Below are 17,081 nucleotides of genomic sequence, written 5' to 3' on the forward strand. Positions count from 1 at the left end.
CTAACAATACTATGGTATGTGCAGTATAAAACCAGTTACTGGAGTGCAATGCAGTACATACCTAGGAGTATGTTCATTTCTCAAACTCACAAATGACAATTTATAAATCACTTTCTTTATTTAAATCAGCGTTAGGCAGTTATGCTATGAACAAAACAAAACAAAATAAAACAAAACAACAAAAAATATCCAGTTACAATAACTGCGCTTGGCACTGGATGAACATTTATGAAAAAAAAATAATATATATAGTTATATATTGAGTATGAAGTGCCTTCAATGTACACACGTTCGTTTGAGGGGCAGACAGAGACCTCAACGTTGGTTTTTAAACATCTCCATGCCCAAAGACACCTGGTCCTTTCTTCATTTTGACCATTACACTCTCTCCCCAATGACCCTAGCGATGACACCAGACCATAGCAGAATCTGGGGATCCTTGCCCCTTATAAGAGTCCTTACAGATGCCCATAGTTCAAAAAGAAAACAAAAAAGCAATAAAATATGAGGAATTTCTCAAAGGGTCAGAGTGAAGATGACATCTTCTTAATGAACACATGACTTTTACAAATGTCTGTGCCCCAACACTGACACAATGAAAGTAATACACTGCAAAAGAAAGAGAGAAAGCATATGAAAAGTAGATAGACCGTAAAGAAAAGAAGAAAATAAAATCTACATCATCCAACAGAAGAAAACATACAAACCAATCCCCTTCTATAAAAGAAATTATATAAAATCATAATAATAAAGACACTGACACAGAAATCAGAACAGTCCTCATATGGAATTGTTAAGGATTCTGGAGGGGGGGATGGGGGGGGTCTGGCCAATGCCTGGTTTTAAATAACATCCAGGGGTCAGAGAAGAGGTCAACTGGAGGCCATTACAGACTACAAACCCAAACCAGGGCAAAGAGAAAGCCGCACTTTGACTTCAAAACACCCAAATGGACCAATTCCGTAACCTAGGACTTGTCTTCTCAAAGGACAAATATGCCTGGTGCAATAAGCCAGCCGAGACAGGAGGGAGAGAGATACAAAACCAAGAAAAGAGAGAGAAACCTGCACTCGTTCTGAGAAGCCTGCCTATAAAACAACCCCAGCACGTTGGCCGGGGTGACAAGTGGTAATCATGACAACAAAATGGGTGAGTTAATTTGGTTTGTCCAATTACTATGGTTACTATTTGGGGTAAAATGGCATCCCCCCCTAGCCAAAGAAGTAGAGAATAGAGACAGGGATTCTACCCCAAAACCCACATATCAAATCTCAACCCCCCCACCTAACAACACCTCCCTCCCTTTTTTTCCCCTCTCTCTCTCCCTCTGTCTATGGATGGCGTGAATCTGTGAAAGAAGATGCAGAACTTAGGAAGTGAAGTGAAATGATAGATATTTGTTTTCGTATATATAATGGTATCGTATCGGAGGAGATGCTGTGGTGTGGGTCCGTGAGGAGTGGTTGGGGCGAGGGTAGGGGGGGGGGGTTGTTTTCGTAGGTTTATCTGACGGTGACGCCTAACTTCTCCAGGACGCGTACACCCTTCTCCTGGTACTCCTCGCGCGTCAGCCAGAAGTTGTCCTTGTCTTTCATGATGTCTGCCAGCACCGCCCCGCCCAGGAACACCATGTGCTTACGTCGTGGGGGGTCTTCAATTCGGATCTTGAATTTCTGTATTGAGGGTGGGGGGGGATTGGTGAGGCAGCAAATAGACACACGATTACAAGAATGCAATGACAGTAGCAGGAGAGAGAAATGCCAAACCACACCGGCATACCAGTCTACCTTGTCCGAGTACATCAGTGTGCATGTGTATGTGTGTGTGTGTGTGACCATTTAAATCCCACAATTCGCCAACTGTGATGGGCCCCCACTCTCTTGTTGCTTCCTTAAATGAAATAGCCTTCCCAAGTCCTCCAAACAATGTGGGCAAACAAGGCAATCTAAACATGCCTGTGTTCATGCTATGCATCCTTGTTGTGTGCGTGGTTCCAGCAACATGATTTGTCTATTATTATCCATTATCATTGGCCTGCAAGCTGAACAGGTGGCTTGTTTGGGGACCCTCATGAAAGTTGACACATGAGGGAAAAATGAGCCTCTAATTTACCTTAAAAACAATGCGAGGACAGACGGGCAGAGACGGTCAGTCCGGCCCACAGACAGACATGCTACTTTAACTGTAGCCTGCGTTCCAAATGTAATTGATCCTCTAAAAATAGGGCTGCGACACGCAGGCACTGGGCAGCCAAAAAGGCTTCCACAAGACTGCCCGTCCAGGGCAGTGGCCGAAGGCGGCCTGTGCAAGCCTTGAGACTCGCTGCCACACGCCTGCTGATTTTGACCACATTATGGGGCATGCCCTGCCCGGCAGTGAAGCCACATGCACCACTTGGTGTAAAAGATACTACAGAAGAGGACATTGGGAGAAAGTACTTCGAAAAAAGCCTATTTATTTCATGTCCGAGGCCCCAAATTCTCTCTTATAATTTGACTGTTATTCAAAGTGAACGAGAGAGTACAGAACCCAGGGGTGTGGGGAGGCCGTCTGTGCCAAGTGGCAGTCCACTCACCGAGAGTTTCTCCACGTCTCCCTTCAGCACACGCTCCAGGTACAGCTGCTTCAGCTCACGTTCCAGACGAGAGGGCAGCCCGGGATACATGGTGGAGCCGCCCGATAGAACAATGTGTTTGTAGAACTCCGCTCTGACACGAGGAAGAGAGAACACTAAGTGCAAGACCTTGGTGGCTGGTGCCATAAGTAGAAAGGAACTCTAGTGGCATAAAACAGGAATGATCTAAAGAACAACTGAACATTATTTATACACGTCATTCTATGCATGTGCAAGCAGCCAAATGAAAATGACCCATTACTGTACCATCACAATTTAAGGCACTGAGATAATTACACAACTTGAAATGGTTAGCAGGAATTAATAAACACTGTATATACCTGAAATTGCTGCCAAACAGAAAAAAATAGACCTGAAGCGAGAACCGACACCCTCTATTTGACCTTTCCTTTAAGGCTAGACGTTGCTAGGCTGAAGGGGAAGAGTTCTCACCTGGTGTCGATGTCGGCTGCCTGGATAGTGTTAAAGAGCAGCTCAGCCACTCCAACCCCCTCCACGTTGATCAAGTGCGGTTGGAACAGCGCCTCTGGGGCCTCGAAGCGCTCCCCACCCACCTTAATAACCCTGCCGTCAGGAAGCTGTGGGAAAGATGGACAGAAAAATTAAAGAAAAATCAGGGGTCATGACGGTCGGAGAATGACAAGAAGTGGTAGTAAGGGTAAGAAACAGGTAAGGTATGTTGGAACAATATGACCATATTCATTAGTCATATTACCCCCTTTCTTTACTACCGAGTTGTATTGTTTGTCTGTAAAAATATAAATTACACTCCACCTCAATACTGTGTCTGTCAAACACATTCTTTCTCCTGGTCCATTCTGGGGATCTAGAGCAGATTGGTGTTGCAGCTTTAAAGTTACCCCTGCCTAACGCTTTATGTTATTGCAGTGTTCCTTGTAGTTCCCCTGAACATATGCAGTCTGTGCACATACTAGTCCTTGTTGCGCTCTGTCTTTTGCTACATGTTGACTTTTGCCTTACTATGTTATAAACACATGCTGTTCCTTGCACACCTGGTCCACTTGCGACTCGTAGTTCAGTCATTCCATCACACCTTTGGCCCCCATCCTTTGGTTGCCTGCTCCTGTCATTCTACCACTCACAGGCCAGGATGCACCATATGCCCACAGCCCCCATTTTAAGCCATGTTTTGCATAAGGTTCTCAATTGTGGAGACTCTAAAGCCTTCAGCCACCACAAACATACTCTGGGAAAGGCTTTAAAGCCCTCAGGTTCTGGAAGTGCCTCAGGACAATGTTCAAATGTGATTGAGCCGGATTGAATTTGCATTATGAAGCTAATGGTGCTTCTTTTATGTGAAGATATCCTCTCAAATCATGTTTCATATGGACTTTGAAGTCAGGAGGAGGGGTGGGGGATGGAATGAGTGAATGTGATGCATGTGGACAGCACATGAAACCAATTGGCCCAGCTCTGTGATGCAGACCATGCCGTTCTGTGCTCCAGATCAAATCTCGGCGTAATCAAATTCTATTATGGGTCCGGTGGCAAGCGGACAGAGAGAGAGAGAGAGAGAGAGAGAGAGATCCTCTCTGAAACGCCAGTCTCTTCGGAGAAACTCAATCACCCGGATCTCATTCCAGGCCCGGGCATCCTCCATCATGGCGGAGAGAGATTCCTCCATCAAAGTCCACGAGATTCCGCCTAGATAATCTGATGTTCTACCACAACAGAGACAGAGGGAAAGAGAGACAGACAGAGAGAGAGAGAGAGAGATGAAGAGAGAGAGGGAGGCCACATCAGACCCCTATAGGCCAGAGCCGAGGGCGGCCACATCCAGGACTGACTGGCCAGTGGTGAGTCATCATCAAGATGGCCGTCGTCTGCCCGGGCACACATAAAGGGCCCATTGATGGGGAGCCAGAGGCAGAAATGCGGAGCAGCCTGGCCAGAGAAGGGCGGGGGTGGAGGCAGCAGGGCCAGTGGGGAGCTCGGCCGCACAGGAAATGATGTTTTGCGGCGGGTCGAGGGCGGATCTGAAACCACACTGCCCTCCTTGTTTCGGCTAACACTCAGCAGGTTTTTTTTTTCTCTTTAAAGACTTTTTGTATATGTTTTAGAGAAGGTGACCAGGTAGTGAGATTGCCCATCATCATCATCATCATCATCATCTCCCTACTATGCTGCCTACTTCTGAAGAGAAAGAGATGGAACCTCTGGAGGAAAATTCCACCCACACGCTTTTTCAATTTCAATCATTTTTGTGTCAAGTCACGAGAACGAAAGAAACTGTTGGTCAGCACTGCATCTCCCCCCTGCCGCCTACACACCAATCACAGATTGCCCCTGGGGCAGAGGTGTGTCCCGCCCACAATGAGACCACCCAATCAGTGCTCAGGCATATATCCAAAGCACAGTACCAAGGGCCACAGAGGAAATCCCCCTACTGTTCAAACCCTGTGCAACATGAGATCCTGAGAAGATGAATGACATTAATATCTCCCTGTGAGGAGTCCTGGAAACAATAAAACACTCCTTAAAAACTCCACCAGCCACAACACCCCTATGCTATACTTTCTCTTTTTTGTCTGAATGATCAGAGGTCTCTTGTTGACTGGCCGCCGTGGGAAATTCCCTACCTATAGCATTCAGAAATGTAACATCTCTCCTGTGTATAACTACTTGTTACCATGTTCAAAATGTTAGCAATAGTTAAGTGTAGTTTGTAATATATCTGTTGGATACTGCTTAAACATTATAAAACATGACAAATTGTGACAAAAAGTTTTTGACGACTTAAATATAATGTCAATGCCTTTAACAGGGGTGAACAGGAGTGAACAAATCTTCAATTCACATGGTTGTCAAGTGGCCAACCACCTTCTCAAAAGTGTTTACCCAGGTGCACGCTTTGCTTGTCCACCTGTGGTATGTGGATATATTTAGCTTAATGTGTAAGCATTTATTTTCCCCATTCATTCTTTTGTTTACATTAAATGGCCAGCACAAAATGTCCAGGCACATAAAAATCCATATCTGGATAATCAGGCATCAATTATGCAAAATAAATATTCAAAATGTTCTGGATTATGTATACTTTCAAGTTATATCACAGTGTTTCCCATACATTGACTAATCTGTGGCGGGGCCACGAAATAAAAATCGGCCGCCACAGATGAATGTTCTATGTTTAATTTAATTTAAATTAAATATAAGGTCAAATTAGGGGTGGGCGATATATATCGCCTGCGATAATATTGTGATTGTTGTTTTAACGATGTGCAAATTTACATTATCGAGTATTTAAATTACTTATGGGGGAAAAACACTCGAAATCACGCACTGAAGATTCATACATTCCCAGGAGGTAGGCTATGCGGGAGAAGCGTTGTCCCACGCAGCCTAATGTTTATTTTGTGCAGCGAGAGTAGCCTACTTGGGATTTTATGCGGCTACTTCTGTTCAAGTATGTAGCATTGGTTCATCCCGAAGGTCTCTGTTATCAAGGTGGTTGGGACATGGAATGCCAGCAGCTAGAATCTTAGTAAACACTGCCTTTGAACCTGAACGAAGCTGTCCATTTACATCTGCCAGAGACAAGGGCACAACAAATAGTTCATGCATCATAATGCTGTCAAGATTGACTGGGCGCCCTGCATCATATGCAGCAATGATGCGTTGCAGAATGTTTCGGTCTGCCTTGACAGTTTTCACCTTTCCAGTTTTTGGATCTGACTTCTTAACTTCAAACAAAGACGCAAACGTTAAATACTTGTGCAACAGCCTCTCAACAACAAATGTATCTAATTGACTTTGACCTTTCTGTGGTGCTGTCAACAGCTCGCTTTCAATATCCTGCGTGGCCAAGTTTGCAATGTTTTGCAGGGTCTGGGACAGGTTGGCAGAGAAAAGGGCAAACCTCTGCAAGACTGCAAGCAAAGCATCTTCATCTGCATTGTCCCGTTTCATTCTGCCTTTTGTCGTTTCACTATGGATGTAGTCATCATCTGGTCCCTGGCCAAACTATTGGCTTTTTGAATGGAAGCGATAGGGGCACCGCTATTTTTAAAACACTAAGAAGGCTCGACACAACATGAAACTTTGCTCGTAGGATCACCAGGGTCTCTACACATGAACTCGAGCATTGGGAACATTGTTTGTATAGAAGAAGTTTCCTTAAAATAACAACACTGGACCTTACCTATGGCAACAACCGGAAGACAAGGCAATGTAGGTCCTGTGCTAACAAAAACGTCTTTAAAGTAAATTCTTTGCAACGAACAATGTTATCAATGCTCAAGTAGGAAGCCTGCCTGATAATAGTACAAGCAAAGTGTCAAGTTGTGTCAAGCCGCCTTAGTATTTTAAAACTGGCCATTCTGATGCGATCATAGTAGTACTCCTAGCCTAAGTTTGGAAATGTGTGCATATTAGTGCATATTTCAGTAGATTAAGCCTCATCTGCATATTTAAACATTACGTTTCAGAAAACTTGTAATACAAAAAATACTTGTCTTAATGTAAGACACCAACTGGGAAAGTTTTGTGGTGTAGAAGTTAAATTTTTTCCCTATCTACCAGTATTTTCTCGCCTGAGAGCAAGGCATCCATTTTTAAATGAAAATTCCGAGAAACTGGGGACCTAAAAAAAAAACGTTATACGGTGGATTTGTATTTAGGACCCTTTGAACTGTCTAAAAATGCTGTATAACAATTTTTCCTCAAAAATGCAATTGATGCTTCATCCAATGTGTACATGTCAAGTTTGGAAACGTGTGCATATTAGCGCATATTTCAGTAGGTTAAGCCTCATTTTCATATTTAAACATTACATTTCAGAAAACTTGTAATACAAAAAATACTTGTCTTAATGTAGGTGACAAACTGGGAAAGTTTTGTGGTGATCCATTAAGGTTTACATTTTTACCCCATCTCTACTGAGAGCAAGGCATCCATTTTTTTTTTGAGAAACTTGTGACCTAAAAAAAAAAATGTTATATGGTGGATTTGTATTTAGGACCCTTTGAACTGTCTAAAATCCAATTTTTTTTGAATTGGAAATGTGTCAAGTTGAGAAACTTAGTGACCTAAAAAAAATGTTATATGGTGGATTTGTATTTAGGACCCTTTGAACTGTCTAAAAATGCTGTATAACAATTTTTCCTCAAAAATGCAATTGATGCTTCATCCAATGTGTACGTGTCAAGTTGGGAAATTTGTGCATATTAGCGCATTTTTCAGTAGATTAAGCCTCATTTGCATATTTAAACATTACATTTCAGAAAACTTGTAATACAAAATACAAGTCTTAATGTAAGTAAAACTTGTAATACAAAATACTTGTCTTAATGTAAGTGACAAACTGGGAAAGTTTTGTGGTGATCCATTAAGGTTTAAATTTTTACCCCATCTACCAGTATTTTCTCGCCTGAGAGCAAGGCATCCATTTTTGAAGGAAAATTCTGAGAAACTTGGGACCTAAAAAAAAATGTTATATGGTGGATTTGTATTAAGGACCCTTTGAACTATCTAAAAATGCTGTATAACAACTTTTCCTCAAAAAAGCCTATACTGCCTCTTTTCTGAAGCCTTTTTTCAATGTTTGGTCCAGACTATATGGAGGTATTACATAAAGCTGGAGTGAGGAAATACCACCAACACTCATTCAATTGTCGATACTAGGCTAGCTTAGCAAAAAATATACTTTATTGGCTACCGCCATCTTTAAAAATGCTCACTTCCAGGCACATTTTCACAAGCGAGCAAATTAGGTACTACATTACAGATGGCTGCAAATTATGTCGAACAAGTGGCCAACTTGGATGCTAACTGGCTGAAGCTAACTCTCCAAACACTTGGCTTCTTAAAGGCAGGCCAACAGCCAACAGACTAGCTATTAGGCTAACTGGTATAACTCACTTTCAGTGAATTATGCTAAGCTAGGCTAATGACATGAGACTGGGTTATTGCACAAACAGAGAAGGGTAAGTATCCCATTATCTAACTTTGGGGTAGACGGAAAATAAGCTCATTTCACAAAAAGTTGGTGTGTTCCTTCAACAATGTCATTTACAAAGCAGGATTATATGAGAATAGTGAGACCACATATGCATGAGGCGTGGTTCCTCTGGAAGAGATGAAAGTCCATGTGTATGTATGTACGTACGTACCGTGTAGGACTCCACGAGGACAGTGGTTTCCAGGGCCAATTTCTGCTCCTGCTCTATGTTGTAGCCCACATAACACAGCTTCTCCTTCATCATGCGCACCGTTTCAAAGTCAGCAGAGTGGTTGAAGGCATAGCCCCTCAGCAACAGCAGCTGCATGTACACCACAGCAAGAAACATACACTCAAAATACATTCATGAATAAGTGGGCATACTGCCCTACATATGCACGAGCCAAAGCATAACGAACATTCCCTGAACGGATGTGGCTGCCCACTAAGATGCACACGAACCAAAGCCTGTAACATAGTAACCACACACACACACACACACACACACACACACACACACCTTGATGAGGTAGCGAGTGATGTCACGCCCTGCAATGTCTAGTCGTCTGGTAAGATGGGGAAGAGAGAAACCTTCATAAACCGGACAGATGTGTGTGACTCCATCACCTGAATCCACGACCACTCCAGTGAGAAGACCTGCACACACAAGCACACGACCATCATGGATTGGGGAGTGAAGATTTTATACATTTTCTGGCAGGAAAGAGATAAAAGAATTTCTGGAAGTGAATTTAGCACCAATGGGGGAAATGAAACCTAGTTGAAAAGTTATCCTATTATATTTAATTCAACTGAAAAAGAGAAATATCATGCAGCAAAATGATTCATATTTATTTATCTATACTTTCTATCCTACCTTGAGCATAAAGAGTGAGCACAGCCTGGATTGCGATGTAAACACCACCAAACTGATATGTCTCAAACATCACCTGCACAAAAGACAAACATAATATAAAAAAAATGTACAATTGCACAGAAAGGAGAACATCCTATAGAGGAAAAGGTCAATTGACATGGTCAAAACATGAAGCTTGACTTATACAAATCATGAAACTAATTTACCCAATAATTCGCATGGTTGTGTGGGTGTGTATAAACACAGAGATGAGAAAGTCAAACTGACAGAGAGAGCAGAAAATGTGAAGGTGATCTGCAGGTCACACAGAGATCCTATCAGCTGTCGTCAGGAGTCGTGCGGTCAGGCACTCCTGAATTATTGACTATTTCAGAGTCACCAGGGCTTGTGTGAAAGCATGAGGGTGTGTGTGATTCACAAGCTAAACACACATAGGTTACACACACACAAAAACACACACAAACACACACACAATCATCCTGGAGAGACACTACCAACACAGGTCTTTCATTCATTCATGAAACTATTTCACAATAATGGCACACAGGCTCCAGACATGGAGGTCAGTTACTATGAATACAATTCACCAATTTTATTCATAGTTTTAGAGAATTTACCAATGACCTTGGTTGTTGTCTTTAATATATTATGCCATACGAGACAGATGTGTCATTTGATGGATGCTCAAGGTCAGTCAAATGTGAATCGATCAAAAAAGCATTCTTCTAAAATAAAGGTATATGCTGAAGAATAAAATGTGCATTCTTGAGGCCTACAAAACAAGATAAACATGAACAAATCTCATCTCTGCCACACGAATGAGGTAAACGACTTGTAAATTCTACCCCTTTCAATTCAAAAATACATATTTTATTGTACGAGTTACTCTCTGTACTGAGAGCACTAGGAAGACATACAGTGGGGAGAATAAGTATTTGAACCCATGCTTAAGTTGACTAAAATGCTCATTGGGTTCAATGCAAATCAAACCAGCTAATAGGCTAACTGAAAAACACACCATGCCAATCTCTAGGTATGGTGAAGGGTATGTGATGATGTGGAACTATTTTAATTCCAAAGGCCAAGGGAACTTTATCAGGATGCATAGTATCCTGGATCCATGAAATAAGTGGCCTTTAAAAATAAAAAATCTGCCTGCCTCTATGGGGTCAAATACTTATTGCCCCTGTAATTTAAGGAAGAACATTTATTTATTTACGATACATTCTTCATTCACTAAGACAATTGGTGTCCTTAAATGTTGGATTTTTACTATTTGTTTTAATTAAGGCATTAAGATCAATTTCTAACAGATGTTTTTTATTTTTCTTTTTAGTCAATTTTAGCATGGGTTCAAATACTTATTCTCCCCACTGTATGCTGCTCAGGAAGTTCAAACTAACTTTCGCAAGGCCCAGGTGGGAGGGTTGGTACGTGCCACTGCTAAGAAACACCAAGCATCTGTGCCCACACCTTGAGCACACATGGCCAGCAGTTACAATGGTCGGTCAGTCTGACGATTGTTTTGAACTGTTTTGAACTCCATAGTCTGCACTCACTCAGTGGACTTATTTTGACAGCAAAATTATTGAAGTAATAAGAAGTTAGAAATATTGAAGTTAGAAATAGGGGGAAACTGTATCAGAGTAGAAAAAGGCAAGTCATCAAGGCTACGTCAAAAAAAAAAGGGAGTTCACATATGTAGATAACTGAATCACTCACCTCAATGATCTTCTCCCTGTTCTTAGTGGGGTTCATGGGCGGCTCAGTGAGCAGGATCTTGCAGTTGCGCGAGTCGATGTTGAGTTTCTCAGGGCCAAACGTGTAGTCCCAGAGGTGGCGCATGTCGTCCCAGTTGCGCACGATGCCGTTCTCCATGGGGTAGTTGACCTCCAGCATGGAGCGCAGCTCGCTTGCCTCGTCCCCCACCATCAGGTCCTGAGAGAGGTTAAAGGTCAAAGGTCAAAGGGTATCGTGTGAGAAAGAGGCAATAGTCACATGTGACTATTCAGATATCTTCCATGATGCTTTGAAAAAAACAAATGTTGCCATACCAGCAGAGGGAGAAATGTGTTAAATTGTCTTACGTCTCACTTTCTTTTCAAAGTCAGTTAATCTCCATAAAATAGGCCATTAGAAACTTTTATACCCATTGTTGCTGATGTGAGAGTTATAGGGGCCAAAACTAGAAGCACATCCACTAGTTTCTCTTCTTCCCATTCTGGAGTGTTGGCAATGGTATACAACTCAAGCCTGCATTTTGGCTCAAAACGAGCACAGGCAAGCTGCACAGCCAGAATGATGGGATGAATGAACGCACATATACCGCAGAAAGGTTTCTCCAGAACCAGCCAGTTATCCAGCATGCACAAGACAAAAATCCCATGCATCCAGTTTTAGTAATTTAGTATTAGTCACTGTCAGTCACACTGAAAAAATATATGGCTTCTAGCCATTCATTCCATTATCTGTCTACAATGAGGTCAATTTTTGAGACATCAAGTGACAGGTTTAATAACAGCTCATGTGAGACCATTACCTACATCATGCGGCAATGACCTCATTAGGGTAAATCTCTTTTGCCATCGTATGAAACTCTGCATGGGGGGTACCAAGCCACCTCCCTCTCATCCGGTGCTGCATGCCTTAGTTTTCTCTCTCCGAGAAAAGAAGGGTGCACAGTATGTGTGCTTTGGCACTGATAAAGCCCTAGTCTGGGAAGCCCATGTGTTTCCAATGAGGAGCTTCTGTCCTCAAAATGCAGCCGTCTGATCAACTTCCTGTGTGCTCAACTTGTGCGTTCAAACTCATCTGCACTGCCATTGACTGTTCCTGCATAGCAGCAAAGGGAATCCTTCCTGACTCTCTTCAACAGCAATTTCATGCAGTATTCATACTTTCAAGTATGTATAAGTATATATAAATACTGTAAATGAACTACTAAGAGACAATAACATTCAATGCTGAAATAATTTTAATCTGGTTAATTTGAGAGGCTTAAACTCACTGCATGAACTGCAATGCAAACATGAAGTCAGATCAGAAATTAAATTTGGATGCTGACCACATATAACAGAAGTGAAATTTGTGTAAAGGAACAGTCCCATGAGCTCCTGCCTATTACAGAAGATTCAAGGGGAAATAGATAGCTTTGTCTATCTGTGAAATATTTGGGTGATGATGAATGATCAGACACTAAACAACTATGAAGATTTCTCCATAAAAGCATTTAACGGCCAGATTGGACTTTTCTCAATTCCAATAAAGAAGCGGAGAAGGACATACACAGAACAGGAAGGAAAAATGGTCACCCAACGTCATCTGGTAATGTGTCACATATCTATCTATGGCCCAGAGAAAGGGGAACTCCTGCAGTGACATTTGTTGTTTGACATACAAGTAAATCACTAACTAAGTCATAACTGACTAAGGCACACAAAAGGAAAATCTCTTAAACCTATTTAAATTTTGATTTTAATATCCAACTGTTAGTGGCAATGGCGTTTAACCTCAAATGTCTTGCTAAGCCAATTGAAATCTGAAAAATAACCTAAACTCCTTTTACCAAAGATCACCACCTGTTATCAGTAGAACATTCCATGTCCCGAGTTTGGATTAATTTGTATGTTGTGTTAAATAAAAACAACGCAGAGTGTTCAATCCCTCTCCAATGAACATTCGAGGGAGGAGGGGGTGTGTGAGAACTGTTGACGACTGAACCCAGAAAAGCAAACAGCAGTCAAATACACCTCTAAAGCACTAAACAATGTTCAAAGAATTCAAACAAAATGCAGCAAGTACATGAAACGCTAACCAACGCTTTGATAGGAAAGAGACGGCGCTTTGGTCAGAGTTTTGTCATTAACAAGAACAGCACTGCATCACACATCCCTGAACAGGCAGTTTGGGCAGAGAGGCACACCACGGTACAGCAAACTTACCATCTTCTTATTACTCTATCTCAACATGGGAGGAGAGGGAGAAGAGAGGAGAGAGAGAGAATAGAGATGAGGGACATTCCAAGAGAGACTGACAGGTGAGAGATACCTCAGGGTATCATAAGCTGGGTTTCCATTCAGCTCATTCGCTTACGGCTTCTACACACAGTTGCGTTCAGTTAACACATGCCAGTGGGTGTTCTCGACGGTAGCTATGCAAATGACTTGAAGTATAACCGTAATTTGATTGGTTGGTGCCGTCCGTCGATTGGCCGGTGCCGTCTGTCGGTGCAGTAACAGCTGAACTTCTTAACGCAAGCGACGGGAGAAATGCGACGCAACGGACCCACAATTCAGTTCGGCAACGGATGACGTGAGCCCATGTAAAGTAAATGGGATGCGTCTCTAGCACTGCAACGCACGCAACTGTGTGTAGAAGCCAATAGTCAATGTGTTCATGACAGTTCCGCTCAAGAAATGCACATCTGCATGCGTTATGTGTGCTATGTGAAAGAAAAACTGGACTATCTCCTAATCAAGGGAAACATTCTAAACAGCTGAGGGATCAAAACGAAAGGTTATCAGGGCAATGTTTATGGAAACACGAAGATAAAAATGCAACAAATGCAAAACTGTTTCCTTCAACTTTAATCACATTATACCTATGCAAATCGAGAGTTAGTTAATCCACCCCACTGTAGCGAAGCAATTTGTTATAGGCATTAGAAGATTGTATGCAAATTCCAAGTGTTTCCAGTCAGGATTTCTCATTCGAATGATCAAAATGTGCATTAAAACGTTCGATGGAAACCCAGAGCAGCTGAAGGAGTCTGAGTGTGAAAAAGGCAGAGGGAGGGAGAGAGAGAGAGAGAGAGAGAGAGAGAGAGTGTGTGAAAGAGAGAGAGATTGAGTGTGAGAGAGAGAGAGAGAGAGAGAGAGAGAGGGAGAGAGGGAGAGAGTGTGTGAAAGAGAGAGAGAGTGAGAGAGAGAGAGAGAGAGAGAGAGAGAGAGAGAGAGAGAGAGAGAGAGTGAGTGTGAGTGTGAGTGTGAGTGTGAGGTGAGTGTGAGAGAGAGAGATCAATTTTGTTCCTCAGTGGTGTCTGGGCTGGATTCCCTCGGGAGGATTTTACAGAGACGACAGTCTGCGAGCACAATGTGGCTGTTTTTCAGAGGTGATGTTCCATATTGGGGGACGTGGTGATGAAGCAGAGGTGGGCCCTTACCTTGATCTCAATGTTGCCCACTTTGGCCGTGGAGCGGATGATAGGCCTGCCCACCAGCGCTGGGAAGATGTGCTCAGGGAAGTTGGACCCTGCATAGCCGCACTTCACAAACTAAGGAAGGAGAGAGAACAGAGAGGAGAGGACAGAGGCAGAGAAAGAAGGTGATTAACCTTAAAGGTGTAGGTTTTTGAACATTCTAAGTTCCGCAACAATTGAAGGTTCTAAAATTCTATGTTGAATTCAATGAACCCAGATATTCTTTAGAATGTTAATTTCCCAACATTCCCGTCACACCGGTGTGACGGTTCTCCTTTAAGGGTTAACATAGGCTCCAGAAACCAACAGAAGTAGGTCTGGTCAGACACTGCACAGACCTACTTCAACTTGACCTGAGTGCAAAGTAAACTTTTGGCAGTACTCAATTCCATATTAACATAAACTCACTTTCAGCAATATAAACAAGACATTCTTGTCACCCCAAACATGTTCTTGCTGTATATGTTATCGTGAGCCGCAGAAATTTGGGTTATGCTCGCAAGTACACCCAAACAGTTTAAATTATTAAGGCATACCGGATGTACCCCAGAACGCTCCTTTCAGTAAAACATGGTCTGAAGCAATGCTGAACATCACTACATCATAGTGTGGCCACATATGGGGCCATGTGATGTGGGGAAATGTGGTGAGGAAAAGTTAACCTACAAACACACAAACCTCAGCAGAGGTGGCAAACAACCTGTCGTGTCTCAGCACAAGCCACTCCTTTGCGTTGCCAGCTTTGAACAAATCTGCACCACACATCCTCTCACAAGGCCCTGACTTCAGATGAGCTGTTTTAGCACAGGCCCAGCTCTCTGGCCCCAGCCTAGGCGGCGGTGTGGTTTTCTAAAAACGGCTGATCTCACTTCCCTCTGACTCATTTGGCCTGAGAGAGCAGCGTCTGTGAGCCAGACGAGGCAGTGGCAGCAGCACCAGTGTTTTCACTACTGAGCACGCTCAGCCAACATGCTAGTGCTGTGCTGAGACAGACTCACTGAGGTTTTTGTCTGACTGCACAGGCTTGCCATGCCAAAGCAGGAACCACAAGTCCAGCTGATGTAAGGATTTGACCATTTGACCTACCAAGTATACATTTAATGAAACTGTCTGATAGAGGAAATGGTTAGTTTCCCCCAAAGCTGTGCTTCGGACATTAGGGTAGGCTATAGCATTCTGGAATGAAGATCTGAGCGCAATCCTAGATGAATCTGGCATATATTTTATTTGCGTGTGAAAATCCTATTTTACTCAATAGCAGTGTTTGGGTTCAGGAGCTAAATACGTTTACAAACGAATCATCAATTACTTGTAAATTACACAGCTATTTGTTGACAACTGCTTGGAAACACATGGACGCTTCCTTGACTAATGAGCGCTTCACTACAACCAATCGCGAAATCGATTCGGAAGTCTTGTCAAAAGGAGGACACACCTCCTATTGAGGTAATGAAAAAGTGGTGACATAGGTCCGAATACCAACATGGCAGTGGGCTCTTATAGGCTATTCTCATAGCCATAGGCAAGTCGTGCTTACTAAAATTAACCAATCGGCAATTCAGCATTTATTGCACCAATGCAAATAATATACCGAACATTAGGAAATGCTACTGCCAGTCCTAATAATCACGAATGGATGTTGTTATCCGTCCATCAGCTGACGTTGTCGCTAGCAGAGATTAGCTCATTCAGCTAACATTAGCAACCTCGCCCACAGAGAACTGAATGAGCGTTCTTGCTCTGACAGAAAAAAAAGACCAATGGACGAAGGCGAAGTAGGCTACATGAAAATGAAAAATATGGTGCATGTTAACGATACAGCAATAATAATACCAATTGCATTGATCCGACTTTATTCAGAGTCACGTGAATAATCAGAAAAAAACTAACTTAGTCATTTTACGCACACAAGACTATTGGTTATGAGCGTAGTTAGACTATGGAACATCACAGAGGATGAGCGGAACCGGTAGTATTCTACACACAATGCAACACCCAGCTAGTTACTTTGTCGTTCTAAAAAGTTACAAACTCTGCAGAGTGTTAAAATTGTACACAAAGTTTCGCGTACATCCCTGAAAGTGTTACATTATTATCAAGCTGACAAACACATTCCACTCCCTACCCACCCAGTTAGCTTGCTAGCTAAGCACTACTGACTTCCTGTTTTAGGGTAATCTGATTTTTCCCAGTCAAACAACCTTGAAAAAAAATCAGGTGAATAAAAATCGACTTCCAGCAGCATTATGTCTCGTGACCTACCCCGGTTCCATTGTCACAAACCACCACTTTCCTTCCCTGGCTATCCATTTTTCAAAATCCAGGAACCAGTAGACCTTCCCTGATCAACTTTCTTCAGCAAGCCGGAAATTGCCACCCCGGCGATGAGAAAGGGTATCTTCCGGTGTTGTGA

General features: G+C 42.6%; 1 protein-coding gene across 1 annotated transcript; it reads right to left on the bottom strand.

The window, feature by feature from the left end:
- Positions 1 to 99: 99 nt before the first annotated feature.
- On the bottom strand, positions 100 to 17,081 carry LOC125311294 (actin-related protein 2-A). Its single transcript, XM_048269190.1, has 9 exons — positions 16,931 to 17,081; positions 14,633 to 14,743; positions 11,194 to 11,409; positions 9,472 to 9,544; positions 9,115 to 9,251; positions 8,767 to 8,916; positions 3,068 to 3,213; positions 2,576 to 2,708; positions 100 to 1,673 (listed from the first exon to the last, which is right to left on the bottom strand). Exons 1-9 carry the CDS (start codon positions 16,976 to 16,978, stop codon positions 1,503 to 1,505), a joined length of 1,185 nt encoding a protein of 394 aa, XP_048125147.1. The 5' UTR covers positions 16,979 to 17,081; the 3' UTR covers positions 100 to 1,502.

Source organism: Alosa alosa, chromosome 18 (assembly GCF_017589495.1).
Source record: "Alosa alosa isolate M-15738 ecotype Scorff River chromosome 18, AALO_Geno_1.1, whole genome shotgun sequence".
In the NCBI taxonomy this organism is placed as follows: Eukaryota; Metazoa; Chordata; class Actinopteri; order Clupeiformes; family Clupeidae; genus Alosa; species Alosa alosa.

Excerpts from the sequence above, each read along its gene's own strand:
- LOC125311294 (XM_048269190.1), bottom strand. The coding sequence starts at position 16,978 with ATGGATAGCCAGGGAAGGAAAGTGGTGGTTTGTGACAATGGAACCGGG. Across the intron at positions 9,252-9,471 it reads GCTCACTCTTTATGCTCAAG|GTCTTCTCACTGGAGTGGTC; the intron begins GTAGGATAGAAA and ends TTGTGTGTGCAG. Across the intron at positions 3,214-8,766 it reads TCCTCGTGGAGTCCTACACG|CTTCCTGACGGCAGGGTTAT; the intron begins GTACGTACGTAC and ends TCTTTCCCACAG.